Here is a 12897-nt window from a genome sequence, read left to right as displayed (position 1 = left end):
CAATTTCATCAGGATGAACACTTTCAAGTGTCTTTGTCAGCCACTTCGGGGGACCTTTCTGAGATGGTCCAGGCTGCTCTGTTGATTGAGTTGGGACTGAATTAAGATTGAGTCTCCAAATTCTATCAATTACATCACTTAAAGCATCATCCGTTGTTGGAGTTTCATGCAGGGGAGATTGTTCTTCAGAAGAAGATTCCACATGTTGATCTAGTATATGAATCCCCCCTTCAAGATGTGGAATTTGATTATCAAATTCTTGAAATGATTTCGTTTTTGCGAATCTATCCAAGCGATCAAGTTGCCGCTCAACAACATTGTCAAATTTGGATGATTCAAGAAAAATTACATCTCTAGATACAACAAACTTTTTATTTTCTTCATCATAGAGGCGGTATGCTTTGGAGGTGTTTGAATACCCCAGGAAGATACACTTACGACTTCTAGGACCAAGTTTGTTTCTATGTACCTTTGGCATCAAAGCATAACAGGTGGAACCAAAGATCCTGAGATGTTTTACCGAAGGAACATGTCCATACCACAATTCATAAGGAGTCTTGTTTCTTATAGCATTAGATGGACATCTATTCTTTATATATGCAGCACATAGAACAACATCAGCCCAAAACATTATCTTTACATTTTTGAAGAAAAGCATGGATCGTACCATATTCAAGATTGTTCTATTCATTCTTTCAGCTACACCATTCTGTTGGGGATTATAAGGCACAGTTGTTTGATGTTTGATCCCATGTTGGCGAAGATAGTTTTCAAATTCATTTGATGTATATTCTTTTCCATTATCAGTGCGAGTAGACCCAATATGAGATTGTGCATCATTTTTAATCCATTTATGAAAATTCTTGAATGTTTGAAAAGCATCAGATTTGTTCTTCAATAAATAAGCCCAACACATTCTGGTGTAATCATCAATAAATGTCATGATATATTTATTTCCATTTGCAGAAGGAACAGGCATTGGACCACATAAATCTGAATGAATGAGTTCAAACTTCCTATGTGCTCTTGAATGTGAATCATGAAAAGACTGTTTGCTATGCTTTCCTAGAATGCAAGCATCACATTGCTTATGTTTCCTAGGAATTGTAGGCAAACTAGCAACACCATTTTTCTTCAATAAGTGGAGACTGTCATAGTATAAATGTCCAAATCTAGCATGCCAATAAACTTGATGGAAGTGTACCTTCTTCATGATGAGAAATATATGAGAAATGTTGTGCATGAGCAGAGGTTCCTTACAGTTTGAGAAGTCTTTCTTCTTCTATTCCCCTCATGACAAGTGAGTGGTCAGAAGCTTTTCTTACCTCAAGCTTGCCATCAAACATATGAATGGAGTGACCTTGCTGGCGGATGTGGACCAAGGACAACAAGTTTCTCTTGAGCTGTGGGAGATATAGAACATGATCCAGAAGAAAGTCTGGAAGACCAGGCAGTGTAAGCCTGATTGTGCCAAGCCCTGATGGCTTGATTTTTGACTGATCTGCAAAGTATACTGCTCCATCAACATTGTCAGTGAAATCTTCAAAAAAATCTTTTCTATGAGTCATATGACAGGTTGCTCCTGAATCAAGCAACCAATCATTTTTTGAAGAAGCAAGTGAAGCATTAAACAAATCTTCATTTACTCCAATGTTACATTGTGCCTCAATATAGTGAGCAGATTCAGGTGCTTTACCTTTGTCTGTATCATCAGTTTTATCTTTCTGTTGGTTTCTTTTCTGCTCAATTCTGTCCCATGGTAGCTTGCATGTAGAAGCATCATGTGATCCATTTCTTTTGCAGTGAATGCAATGTAAGTCTGCCTTTTCTCCTTGAGAATGTCTGCCCCCCTGCCTCTGAAGTATCTTCCTCTTCCTCTTGTAGAATCTTGAGCAGGATGCTTTTCTTTATGAGCAAAGCACACAGTCTCTTCAGAAGATTCAGGGGTTGTCTTCTTTCCAAAGGCTTTCTCTCTTTCAGCAAACTTTTTCACAAGAGAGTCAAAGGTTATATCTTTAAGATTTCCATTTGCTTGTAAAGATTCAAGATAATTGGAGTAAGTAGGATAGAGTGCCTTGAGAAAAGCAATAAGAGGGATATCCAGCTCAACCTTAGTGGATTTGATATCATGCATTATAGACTTTACTTCAAATGCAAGAGCAAGAGGATCATTATTTTTCAGTTCAAGAGTGAAGAGTTTAATCATGAGCTGAACAACTTCAAGTGCAGAATGTGAGTCATAGAGTTCTTTCAACTTTTGTAAAGCTTCAAAGGCAGTTGAATATGATGAAATATGGCGACTTACTTCTTCATTTACAGATGTTTCGATTAATGCATAGGCTTTGCTGTTCTTGTTTTCCCAAATGACGAGCACTTTGTCTGATGTAGGCTGCACTGGGTCATTGTCTCCTTCTCCGACACACACTCCTTTCCACAACTCATTGAAGATGAGGGTGTGTTTTATCATCCGGGACCATTCAGGATAGTTCTCCTTGCCAGTGAGAACTATTCCTACCATAGAGATGATTGAATGCATTCTGTAAAAAAAATACTTCTGCTGATAAAAAAAAATTTCTGTTGATATATAATGAAATTGTACTCAAAAGGGCAAAAAGATTTCAAATACCTTATGCACTATGTTTCTTCAAATCCCTCCAATGTTTATAAAAGCATCCTCATATAATATATCCAACATATTCCCTGCGCCAACATTATACTCGTTCAATCAAGGGGAGGTCTTTTTCGAATGAAACCATAGGTGGCGCATATCATGAATATGCACCCACTAACAAAACTTTAATACAGAGATATATTTATAAACATAATAGCAATATACGGTGACATACCTTGGCACATGAAATATCTAGGAAGGATATTGCGTTTGCTGCTATATAAAGCTCCACAACACATATAGGAAACTCCAAAAATAAACCACGTCACACTCAAACCCAAAATCACAAAGTTTGTCCTCTTGAAAAACTAAGATGATAACCCAACTAGATTACGACGACTCGACACAACAATAATAAAATTGCACCACTCTTTTTGCGCTAATGATAAAAATAAAGGAGTTTGGTCCCAGTAATGCTGTACGCAAATGAATTCATTTAGCACCACTATCACATTCCAGACACCACTGCGTTTATTGAATTTGAATTGGGACGGATGACCACGGTAAGGTTATCAACCAATATACGGCGCCATACCACGCTTCCGCTGCGCTACCATTCAACACAACATACTATTCAACACTGCATACTATTCCAGAAAAAAATTCTAACTCCGCACTGCAAATATTTATGAATCACATGGACAAGTACGAGGGAACTTTCCGTGACCGATTCGGAAATTCAACCCGCCAGCAGTAACGCCCTCGATGGTAAGGCCTATTCCAAGGACGCCGGCTTCAAGGTACACAGGGAAACGTATTTGTTTGAAATAGCATTCAAAACAGCGGCAACAGTAGCAAACGTATTTAGAAATGCAATAAAAACGCAATACCAATTCACCTTTGTCAGCCTTCCGCTCTGGACCAAGTAATCATTCACCAAAGTAATCCTTCAGAGGACAGAGGCGTGAGGCAATGAATTACAACGCAGAGTACAGAGGCGTTGAGGACAGTGCTCAGGTCAGAACGTCAGAGGACAGCGTTCAGTGGGCAGTGCTCAGACCAGCGTACAGCCCACAGTAGCAAAAAATTAAGGGAGTTACAACTATTTTGAGAACCTGGCTCTGATACCATGTCAGACCAGGAGTAACTCCAGTTTGGCAGAAAACTGATACGATTTATTTCATTAGGTAGCTATTGTTATATACAAAGAATGTGACTGCTCAGTTCATCTTCTGATGACTGTTCACATTCCAAAATCATCCAATCACAGAGGATTAGGTGTCAACATTTGCTATCAATAACTTCGGTTGTCAATTACTTTTTACTTTTTATCTATCTATCTATCTATCTATATATATATATAATGAAAATATTTAGATAGACAGACCATTGTCTATCTAATAAAGCAACTAATATGGACAACATCTGCTATCAATAACTTCAGTTGTCAATTACCTTTTACTTTTTGCATAAGAGGCAGGTACTAAGCAGCAACACTGCACATTAGACTTGTTTTTACATGTTCTATTAGTTTTTAGTTTTTTAATTTTATTTTTTTAAATTGTTATTATTTTTAATACGAAAGTTTTTTTTTTTTTTTGTTGGTATTTAATGAATTTTTAAAGGTTTTGTTTTTTTTAATGAGACATAGTTTTTTCCTTTTTTAATTTTTAAATCAACATTTTGGTATGTCTTAAAATAAATGATCATTTATTTATTTTAATTGATTTTTCTTCCTTGTATCTATATATATATATATATATATATATATATATATATCTATATCTATATATATATATATAGTTGGAAAACCTATCATAACTCAGTTGTCAAACCAATAGTGGGGATAGCCATCACTGGCTACTATTCGCTAATGCAGGTTGACTTATCATTGTTATTCAAAGAAAACCACGTCACCTGTAATTACCCGTTGGTGGTCCGTAAGGGGGTAGGCTTTCACTCCTTCTAGATGTCTTTGGGGTTTGGGTCTTTAACCCGTTTCTTTACATCTGAGGAAGATGAGCTCTTAGCCAAGCAAAAGGAGTTTTAGGGCATACTCCAGGCCCTATGCACACAATTTTTTTAATGCAAATTATTAAAAAGATAAATAATTAATAATAATAATTAAACAAAATTTATCATTTTTGTCATCACACTTTTAGATTTATAGTCAACTTTATGGTTTTTATTTTTGATGGTATCAATGGTCAAGGCCGTAAGGTCAATTAAATGGTAATTTTAACCAAAAAATAAAATAAAATTTGGGCAAATTTGAATAACACTTTAAAATAAGCATTTAAAAAAATCACAGGAAGGTAGACAAACTTTAAGAGCTAATTTTTTTAAGGTTTTTCGTAATCATGATATTTGTTCTTTAATGCGATGGTTGAAAAATGTTTGAATTTTAACCATAAAAAAATGGTGATGCTGTATATGTTTGCATTTGAACAGGTTTTTTCATGTCTTTCATAATCATGATATTTGGTCTTTAATACCATGATTGAAAACTGTTTGAATTTCGATCCTAAGAAGAAAAAAAGGTAATGTTGCATCACCACTTTTCCAAATCAACATGAAAATCATGAATTGATGCAACCTCTGAAAAAACAAGAACTTAGTAAAGTTCTTGTTACGGTGGTAACATTGTTTTTGAAGGCTTATGTAGATTAAACTACAATTTAGAGCTACTTTCAAGCAATAAAACAACACTTTACATACAAATATGCACGTAAAACCCTAGTGGCTGCCCTAACTGGCTAAGAGAAAATTTAAGGAAATTTTGTTTATATTAGAGGTGACCAACACACTTCTAGACGAGTGCCTTAACCTAGAAGGGTTCATGGAGTCTTAATGGAGCAAAAGGACGAAGTATGATGGGGTAAGGGGGGATGCTCTAGGACATTCACTTCTAAAACTCGATTTATTATCCTTGTGGGGAAAGGAATTAATTATAAGGTTTGCACACAAGGAGTGTCATTATAGGCTATGAAGAGTACAATTTTACATGCAATTATGAAGCAAAGTTTCACCAACGATAAGCATTTAGACATAGAACAATATAAACCCTACTTTAAACATTTAAAGCCTGCAAAATATCAATAATCAACCATAAACTTACAAAATCTTCCACAATATAACTTCTTTCAATCCCAAAATAATGTCTCCAAGCAAATGCCACATTCAATAGCAAGTCGCACTTGTAGAAGATCACATTATGCCCAAGTAGCGAAAAAGGGAGCTAGTTCACACTCTTTTTAGAGAGGTCAAATTACATGTGTGTGATGATGAAATGAGAAGTTGGAGGGGGAGGGTTGGGTGAGGTTCTATTTATATGAGCCTTCTCCCACTCACTTTACAAATAAAATGACAAAGAAGCTCTAAAGGCAAGTTCACTGAGTGCTCCACAAGAAAGAGGTTACAAGCCAACCTCATAGCTCAAAAACAAGACAAATATGCCATAAAATCCCACATGTGTGGGAATAAATGCTCCAAAAGTATGACATCACCCTCCAAGTGAGCTCAATAAGCCCTCAAAATGTGAGATAAGGGCTAATGAGTGCTCCATACTCTAAGAAGTGCCTCAAGGATCATGTGCAAGCCATCAAAAGTCTGTCCATAACAAAACATCATGCCCAAGGTACCCTATGTCACCCTCAAAAGAGGAAAAGGAGTGACATGGCACCAAATATCTCAAGCATTGGGGCTCCAAGGTGATGTACAAGCCCTCCCTTGTCATCTCAATGATGATCATCATCATCTAGGCTCTGGATCAAGTGATGCCCATCAAACAATATCAAGGTTAGCCTTGGGGCACCTTGGTTCCATCGGGCACATCATCAATATCTCCAACATTAAGCATCATGGGTTCAACATTTCAACATCTAGGGGTCCCTTGGGGTGTTAAGCATCAAGTGAAGTCATCAATTATTCTAATGCTCTTCTCTGGGTAGGCAATGTTGCACCATCAAAGTCACTATCTCTATCCCTCTCTATCTCTCTATTTGCACTAGATAGTATGGCCTCTATTGCTTTGCTGAGAGGGTTGGGCAATCACCTCAAGAAGCCTCTGCTACTATGATATGAACCACCTAACAAAACCTCCTCAAAATGAAGTGTAAACCAACAATCATTTGGTAACTAAAATCATAGATGCATCATAGGTGTTAGTTTTTGTAGCATCGGATGTGTTCTAGCCACGAAATTTGGTGGAGAGGTGTAATATTCCAAATAGAAATTTTACAAAGATAATCCAAGACATGCACAGAAATAACAACACAATAAATTTCAGCAAACACCCATGAACAGAAAAATGCTCTGGAACACCAAAATGACCAATTTTATTATAAGTAAATTGCTGAAGTATAATAAATTGGAAGGAGTGCACCTGGGCTTGCTCAAGGCAAGCTACAAGCCCCGGGTGATCAATCTCTCAAAGCTCAACTGCTACAATAGTTTGTCCCTCCAGAAATCTGTGCTGGCCCAGTTTTTCTACACTGCTGGCTGACTTGGCCCCTCAAAACTACCCAGAAAATTTTGTAAATTTAGGGTTGTGATCCTTGTCAAAAACCTAGAAAGGGTTTGCTCTGGTTTTGACCCTCCAAATTCGACCCCAAATAGCTTGGCCCTCCTCAAATACCAAAACGCTCCACCTGTAGCAGAAAATGATGAATTGCTGCTCCAAAATGCTAGCAATCTCCCCATAATCTCCCTCCAAATGAAATCCTAGCAGCTCAGCCCCCAAATCCTCCAACCGACACCTGAAACAACAATCACCCAAGAAGAACTGCGGAGGCTTGTGAGGGATGACACAATAGCAAGCTTCAACAGTTCGTATAGTAGTGAGGGACTCCCTTTTGCCTCCCAAAATCTCTCTCCTTTGGCTGTAATCTGACTAAGAACACCCTTGCAGCAATAGAGACTCTAATTTCCGGCACCAATTCTTCCAATGCACTGTGTGGCCTCTCCCTCTACCTCTGAGCTGAACTAGAATAGCGTGTCCTTGTGTGATGTCCCTCTCCCAACCTCCAAAGAAAGATAAAATCCTTCCTAGGGTGGCACTCGAAGTCCCCCGAAGAAAGGTTGAGCTTCACTCCTTGGGAAGCTCTTGTGCTAGCAGCACTTGTAACTCAACTAAACAACTAGAGTGGCAATTAGTTATCAAAATGTCAAAACGCCTCAAATGATGCTTCTCTCCACCTATTTTATGCTTGCTGGCCCTTGGTCTCATGTGGATCCCTCCTTTGATTTTCGACCTCCTTTGGCAATTTGAACTACTTACTAAGTAGTGCGTATTATTTTTGTGGGTGGGTGGCCCCCACATTCCACTAAAATCTCTTCTACCCACTTTTACTAAGTTTTGCCTCTAGACCAAAATTAACAAAATTTACAAAATTGGTTCTTTGCCTTAAGAAAATATTTAGGAAGGGACATTACAGTCAATTGACACTAGAGGCGATTAATAATTTTTCCACCCTCAAATATTTTAGTCATGGTGTTTAAGTATAAGGGACCATGCACTAAAATATTTTTTGCATTAGATATTACAATTAATTCAATCCTCAAAGGGGGAATACACCTTTACATATAGACCCTCATGAAATTACCCAATTCTGTGACATAATATGATCTAGTATAGACCAAGTGGTTTGTAATAAAATAATTTAGCCAAATGTGCTTAAATTATTCCCAAACCACTTTTACAAAGACTCGATATAACACTAGGACTCACCTAAGACCTTGTCAATGAATTCCACTCTAGCTTTGGGGTTTAAGCTAGAAGAAAAACTCTGTCGATTATCTATGTTTAGAAATACACATAATTTGGTGAGGTTAAAAAACTTCGTAGGATGAAATCCTTTGCCAAAATCATAGGCTTACCTAGGTGTTGTTACATAATTAAATGGTCACACTAGCATCCGTTACAATACAACTTGCATAAATTGGGTTTACAATGATAAAACTGTGTTCACTGATGACTTTGAACTTTGAAAAAATTTCTTCGCATCTTTTCATTTTGCTTCCTTGGACTTGTTGACAAAGTGTGTTCAACAGGATGCAAGGGGTGTGTGCACCCGACCCTGGGGGACACGTCCCGTGGAACACTGGTAAATTGTGGAGCCTTTGTAAACTACAATTATAATTTTCCTCCTTTAAATGCCATCTGAAATATGGCTTACAAAATTTATTTTGACCATGAAGAACATGCTAGAAGGCAATAATAATTTATTTTTCAAGTTACAATGAAAATAAATATTTCATGAAGACCGACCATAGCTACATTTTCAACATGGATGACATGATTCATCAACACAAATCTTCATTTTTAAATTTAATTAATTTACTCCCTTATATATCCTATGTTATTGTGTATTATTGTGTTGTACATCTCGTTACAAATTACTCAATGCAAAAAGGTATTAACACATATGAAAATGCAAATATAGAGATTTACCTTAGAGAACACAATGTAGGGAAAACTCAAAAAATCAACAACAATTTCTATTCTGTACTCTCATTGGAGATACCTTTATGGCTACACTCTTGAACCAAGATTTCATGTGTTTTGGCTCACACATTGCCATGATTTCATTGAGTGCCATGGTGCACATTCTCCTTTGAGACTTTGTGTGCCTCTTTCATCAAGGTTGTCTTGTTCCATTGCAGGCGATGCTCTTCTTCGTTATCCCCTTTGTCCTTTTAGACTGGAAATGTCTTCTCTGCTACTGCATTCCTATAATCTCCCTTATCTAAAACATAATCCGATTTCTTGTTCTGCTTCAACCCTTTCAAGACATTGGCCTTGTGCCAGAAAACACTATAGCGACTATGAAATCATTACCTTGTTTCCATGCAAGCCTTCAACAGTTACCACGAATCCGTTTTCCAAATTCCGATTTCCTGTTTGTTGGCAACTTGCTTGTCAATGACTCCACTTGTTGATGACAACACTATCAATACCTTGGATATTGTTAACTTTGGTGTTGGTCACCCTCCTTGTCGGTACACCACATTGTTGGCATGCTGCCTTGTTGTCTAATGGTTTGTGTGTTGACTTCCCTATTGGTGAAATGCTTGTCTACAAATGATTTGTTGTTTTGTTGCCTTGGTGGTAAACCTTTTGTTGCTCAACAGGCTATTTGTCACCTCCTTATCAACATCATCCCTTGTAAGTGATCATCTTGTCGATGAAGTCTTGTTCATAACTTACCTTTTCAATGAAGATCTTGGTGGTAACTTGTGTTGTCAGAGACCCTTCTGTTGGCCAGCCGCTTTTCTACCTGCAAATGAATTGTGTCCCCCTTCTGGAACACTTGGCCAATTCTTTGACACTTTGGCATAGTTATCCAAGTCTGGGTTTCTATACCAACCTTCTTACTAACCATCTTCAGATCACATAGAAGAATGTTTACACAATACATAACTGCCTAATCTACAAAATATATACTAAACTCTAAAACACTAAACTAAGCTGTAGTCTATGACATGTAAACGAAGAAGGAGAATCAATTCTTCTATCTGTTGCTGTTTCCTCTTGACATGAATAATTCTCAAAATCCTAACTAGTGATGAGTGAAATGAGATAATGACAAATGGAATAAGGAAAGACAGAGAATAGGTTATGCAATGCAAAAACTCGCAAATTTTTGCATCACACTAATAATTGACTTCACATTAATTTAAATTCCCATGTTGTGGGAGATTAGGTTATGCAATGCAAAATTTAACTTTGCATCCTTCCTAGATCTGTCTAGATTAAGAGTGTTAATGGAAATTGTGATCATGGGAGAGCTTTCTCGTTTCTTCCAATTAAATGGCCGACACATGGAAGGCTTGAAAGAGAACTTTTCAATGTTAATCAGAGATCTTTGTGAGAGTTCTCAGTCCTTTATCCTTCTCATTGGGTCTCTCTCCTTTGACAGCCTAAAGGTCAGCAAATACTGTTCCGTTTGGGAGTGGGCTAAAAATGATTTTAAATGCATTGGTATCCAGCAATTGGTTGTACGAGAAATTGTAATTCCCCTCATGGTTCTACCACTCCCCAAGGGTTCTGGTCATCTTCAAAACAACCTAGAGCCTCAGAAAACCTGAACGCACTGGATTGATTGGAAGAAGGAATTTTCTTTTTTGGTAGATTCTGGCAAGGGCGGTGAGAAAAGGTGTGTTTTGCATAAACTTTAGACAATGGTCACCTTTTGTAGTACTGGCATCTCTTTTCCTTTATTACTTGCATGTGACGGTTTTTGACAAGACTGGTGAGTTCCTCTAATAAACGAGAGGGATCAATTAATCTTGGCACCCTTGACCCTTTTTTATTCCCTTTTTCAAAAGTCTTAAGAAACTATCCACGTAAGTTCCACCTCATTTAAAGAAATTTGGCTTGTATAGTGCTTAAGCCATTTTCCTGAAAGTCATCTCATATGTAAACCTCCTGAGAGTAGTTTTGTGTTTGAAATTTTATCAAATAAAAAAATATATTAATCACATAATACTTAATCGATCTTCTTGAAATGCAGAGGACAGAAACAATATGGAGAAGTTAACAATTGCTGCTCTATCCCACTTACCATCAGCAATAATGTTTGTTCATGACCTTTCTGGTGATTGTGGGACATCTGTTTCAGATCAGGTACATGTGTTTTCTTAGTGTATTTTCTGTAATTTGATACAGATGACGAGTAGAAGCAATGCTTTTCTTCTGTTTAAATTTTATTTGCATGCCATATTTGGAAATTGACACCCTAGTTATATACTGTACATGCTTACTCATCAATTTAGTAGCCAGATTCCATGTCTTATTAGCTATTACATATATTTTATTTCATTTTTTTTCACTCCGTGTCTTGTGAATGGAATGCAGTTTTTTATTTACAATGAAATAAGGGAAAGATTTGGGGATCGACTATGGATAGATGTTGTTTCCAAAGCTGATTTGTTATCGCAGTCCAGTGGTGCTTATACTGAAGAAGAACATTACAAAGCAACTGGACCAGAGGGTGCCCTTCATGTCTCTATCAAGACCAACCAAGGAGTAGATGAGGTGCTTTAATTTTGTACATCCTCCCTCTCCCTCTTGCCTGCCTGTTTGAAACAAACTCACTATGATGTAAGTTGTAACACAACTGCTTTTTTGATTAAGACTGCTTGTTTGTTTGTTCCGGACGTGTACAGCTTAAACAGCGAGTCCACAACATTCTTGTTCGTCAGTTACCAGAAAATGAAACTTCCGTTCCCTAATATACTCATGTGAAATGAGAGGAAAGGTGGGGAGGAGTTGAAGAACAAACAAAAAACGGCATTGGCACAGCCCAATTATCACAACTGTCTAGTTTATCACATCAAATCATGCAGTCTATCAATTTGTAAATTCTTTGTGCATTTCCAGTGCTTGAAATGTCTTGCAATCTTCAAGAAATCAAGACATGAATGTGATATTTCTCCATCTTCGTGAGCACGGTAAGTCATTGCTTTAAATGTGGCATGCCCATAGTGATGTCTGCGGATATGCAAACATCTCACCACCAGCTGCTGATAACTGAATTCTGGCTCATGGTTTTGTGTTGTCATTGGGAATTTAAGACACAAATTCCACATCATATTAAGGATTGTATTCTATACACATTCATCCTTCTCACAATATTATTAGAACTGGCAATTACCCCCGAAGGTGCAAAGGTGTGCCGATAAAAGGGAGTTAGTGTAAGAAGATCATATTGAAAAGAAGAGCTAATTGTTGGAACGTAGTGTTCTAAAAAAACAAGGAGACTCATATTGTATTGCCACCATATAGAAAATGCTGTAGCTAAAAGGCATACTTTAATGTTGTATTTTAATTTTGCATCTCCAATTCAATCTCCAATGCATTTAATAACAACACGGAGTAGGAGTCGAATAAAAAGAATGAAATCATTCAAAAATCAACACAGGAAAAAACCATTGGATGATTGGGTCTGAAACTATGAATTCATGCAATCTAAGGAGGAAACAAAATCTCAAACCCTGGATTCACTGTATCTAGAGAAGACTCTGATTTATTGTATCTACAGAAGACCCAAATTATGAAACCATGAGTTCATTCAAAACTATTGAAAATATGAAACGATGTATTCATTTAATCTAGAGAAGGCCCAGAATAGATAAATTAATCCCCTAAAGAGGTTAACACTTTAACTATTAGAGTAAATTTGAACACATTCATACCACTATGCATTGCTCTGGCAGTGGATGGAGGCCAACGTAAGAGCTATTCATCCAGTCTCTGTGACAATCAAACATTAATAACAGCAACA

The 12897-nt window shown here is 37.1% G+C and overlaps 1 protein-coding gene across 2 annotated transcripts in view; it reads left to right on the top strand.

Moving 5' to 3' along the window:
- PDE318 (P-loop containing nucleoside triphosphate hydrolases superfamily protein) overlaps positions 1-12441 on the top strand; it is a 334365-nt gene extending 321924 nt beyond the window's left edge. For both annotated transcript variants that reach the window (XM_089416137.1, XM_089416136.1), the window contains 3 exons: positions 11125-11237; positions 11469-11648; positions 11780-12441. In XM_089416137.1, the coding sequence (XP_089272263.1) occupies positions 11125-11237; positions 11469-11648; positions 11780-11845 (359 nt within the window). In that variant the 3' untranslated portion in view covers positions 11846-12441. The remainder of the gene's footprint in view (positions 1-11124; positions 11238-11468; positions 11649-11779) is intronic.
- Positions 12442-12897: the final 456 nt, after the last annotated feature.

This window comes from Pinus tabuliformis, chromosome 3_2 (genome assembly GCF_031772625.1).
Source record: "Pinus tabuliformis cultivar Carrire ecotype Pingquan chromosome 3_2, CPIR1, whole genome shotgun sequence".
Taxonomy (NCBI): domain Eukaryota; kingdom Viridiplantae; phylum Streptophyta; class Pinopsida; order Pinales; family Pinaceae; genus Pinus; species Pinus tabuliformis.
The sequence above is the reverse complement of the archived record's forward strand: the minus strand, read 5'-3'. Positions and strand labels throughout refer to the sequence as shown.